Source organism: Lipotes vexillifer, unplaced genomic scaffold (assembly GCF_000442215.2).
Source record: "Lipotes vexillifer unplaced genomic scaffold, Lipotes_vexillifer_v1.1 scaffold2225, whole genome shotgun sequence".
In the NCBI taxonomy this organism is placed as follows: domain Eukaryota; kingdom Metazoa; phylum Chordata; class Mammalia; order Artiodactyla; family Lipotidae; genus Lipotes; species Lipotes vexillifer.
In genome coordinates, this window is record NW_006798684.1 from 365,480 (window position 1) to 367,082 (window position 1,603).

Here is a 1,603-nt window from a genome sequence, read left to right on the forward strand (position 1 = left end):
CCGGAGTGGGGGAGGGGGTCACTTCTGTTTTTGAGGAGCTTTTGGATGAGGGCTCTTGGCTCTGTGTCGGCGAGCTTGTGGCGTAGGGGCTTGGTCCTGTCCTCTGGGGGCACGAAGTGAGGGACCTTGTCCCTGTCACCGCTTGGAGAGCCCAGGGTGAGGATCACTAAGCCTTGTTCTCAGGGAGTCTCGGGTGAGGGCCCGGGCCCTGTCCCCAGGAGCCCCAGATGAGGGAAGTTCATTCCCAGTGCTAGGGAGCTTGGGATGAGGGGGCTTGGCTAGCGTTTGGGGAATTTGGTCCTGTCGCAGGGACTCCGGGCTCGGGGGGAGGGTTATGGCCCTGTCCAGAGGAATGGGGTACAGCCCCCACCCAGGGTGAGGCAGGCGTGGTCCCCTGTCCTGGGGATGAGGGCATATGGTCCTGTTTCTGGGAAATGTGGGATGAGGAATGGGCCCACGTGCTAGAGAGCCGGGGTTGGGGGTGGCGGGTGGCCCAGGGCACCCAGCCTAGCATTCCTCTGACACTTCCCTGCAGTGGGCAGCAAGATTCAGACACGACAGCAGCCGGATGGAGCACTACCGGAAGGCTGGCTCTGTGGAACTCCCAGCACCTTCCCCGATGCCCCAGCTACCGCCTGATACCCTGGAGATGCGGGTCCGAGATGGCAGCAAAATCCGCAACCTGCTGGGCCTGGCGCTGGGGCGGTTGGAGGGCGGCAGTGCTCGGCATGTGGTGTTCTCAGGTTCTGGCCGGGCTGCAGGCAAGGTTGTCAGCTGTGCTGAGATTGTCAAACGGCGGGTACCAGGCCTGCACCAGCTTACCAAGCTGCGCTTCCTGCAGACCGAGGACAGCTGGGTGCCAACATCACCCGACGCAGGCCTAGATCCCCTCACGGTACGCCGCCATGTGCCTGCGGTATGGGTACTGCTCAGCCGAGATCCACTGGACCCCAATGAGTGTGGCTACCAGCCCCCAGGGGCACCCCCTGGCTTGGGCCCCACACCTACCTCCAGCTCTGGCCCCCGACCCCGAAGAAGGGCTCGAGACACCCGGTTTTGAAGACCTGCTGGCAAGCTGTTCTCCAGGCCTGAATGTCTAGGATGGCTGGGCCTTCTTTGAGAAGCCTCTGTAGCTGCTCAACACCCCCAACAAGACTTGAGTCTACCGAAGTGGACCTCCCTGTCCTGCTTCCACTTCCCTCTGGCTTGTGGAAAGGGACTGCTATGAAGAGTGACAGGTGTGGTGTCTCTGCCGGGTTCTGGATTGCCTTCTACCTATAGTGCCTCTGATCTACCTTCTGACAGAGGTCCAAGGAGTGGGTTAGGAAATAAAGGTTCTGCACATTCGTCTGATGAGCCTCTGCTTGGCCTGCTGTGTGGAGGTGGGATTAAGGGAGTGGGAGTCCCTGCCCTTGACCCCCAGGAGCTCACAGGCTAGAGACAGGAAGGGTAGGCTCAGGTTGGTGCTGGGAGGATCTAGAGTCGATAAGAAGCCTCAAGCAGTAACCTGACTGTGTCTAGACCCCTGGGTGGCTGTCTGCTTCCTGTTTTGGGCTGGTTTAAGGACTCTGCCAGGTCAGACATTTTTCTCCATCTGCAGCAT

At 60.4% G+C, this 1,603-nt stretch overlaps 1 protein-coding gene across 1 annotated transcript; it reads left to right on the forward strand.

The window, feature by feature from the left end:
• Nucleotides 1–568: 568 nt before the first annotated feature.
• On the forward strand, nt 569–1,060 carry RPP25L (ribonuclease P/MRP subunit p25 like). Its single transcript, XM_007470762.1, has one exon. It carries the CDS (start codon nt 569–571, stop codon nt 1,058–1,060), a length of 492 nt encoding a protein of 163 aa, XP_007470824.1.
• The last annotated feature ends 543 nt before the right edge of the window (nt 1,061–1,603 follow it).

Excerpts from the sequence above, each read along its gene's own strand:
- RPP25L (XM_007470762.1), top strand. The coding sequence starts at position 569 with ATGGAGCACTACCGGAAGGCTGGCTCTGTGGAACTCCCAGCACCTTCC.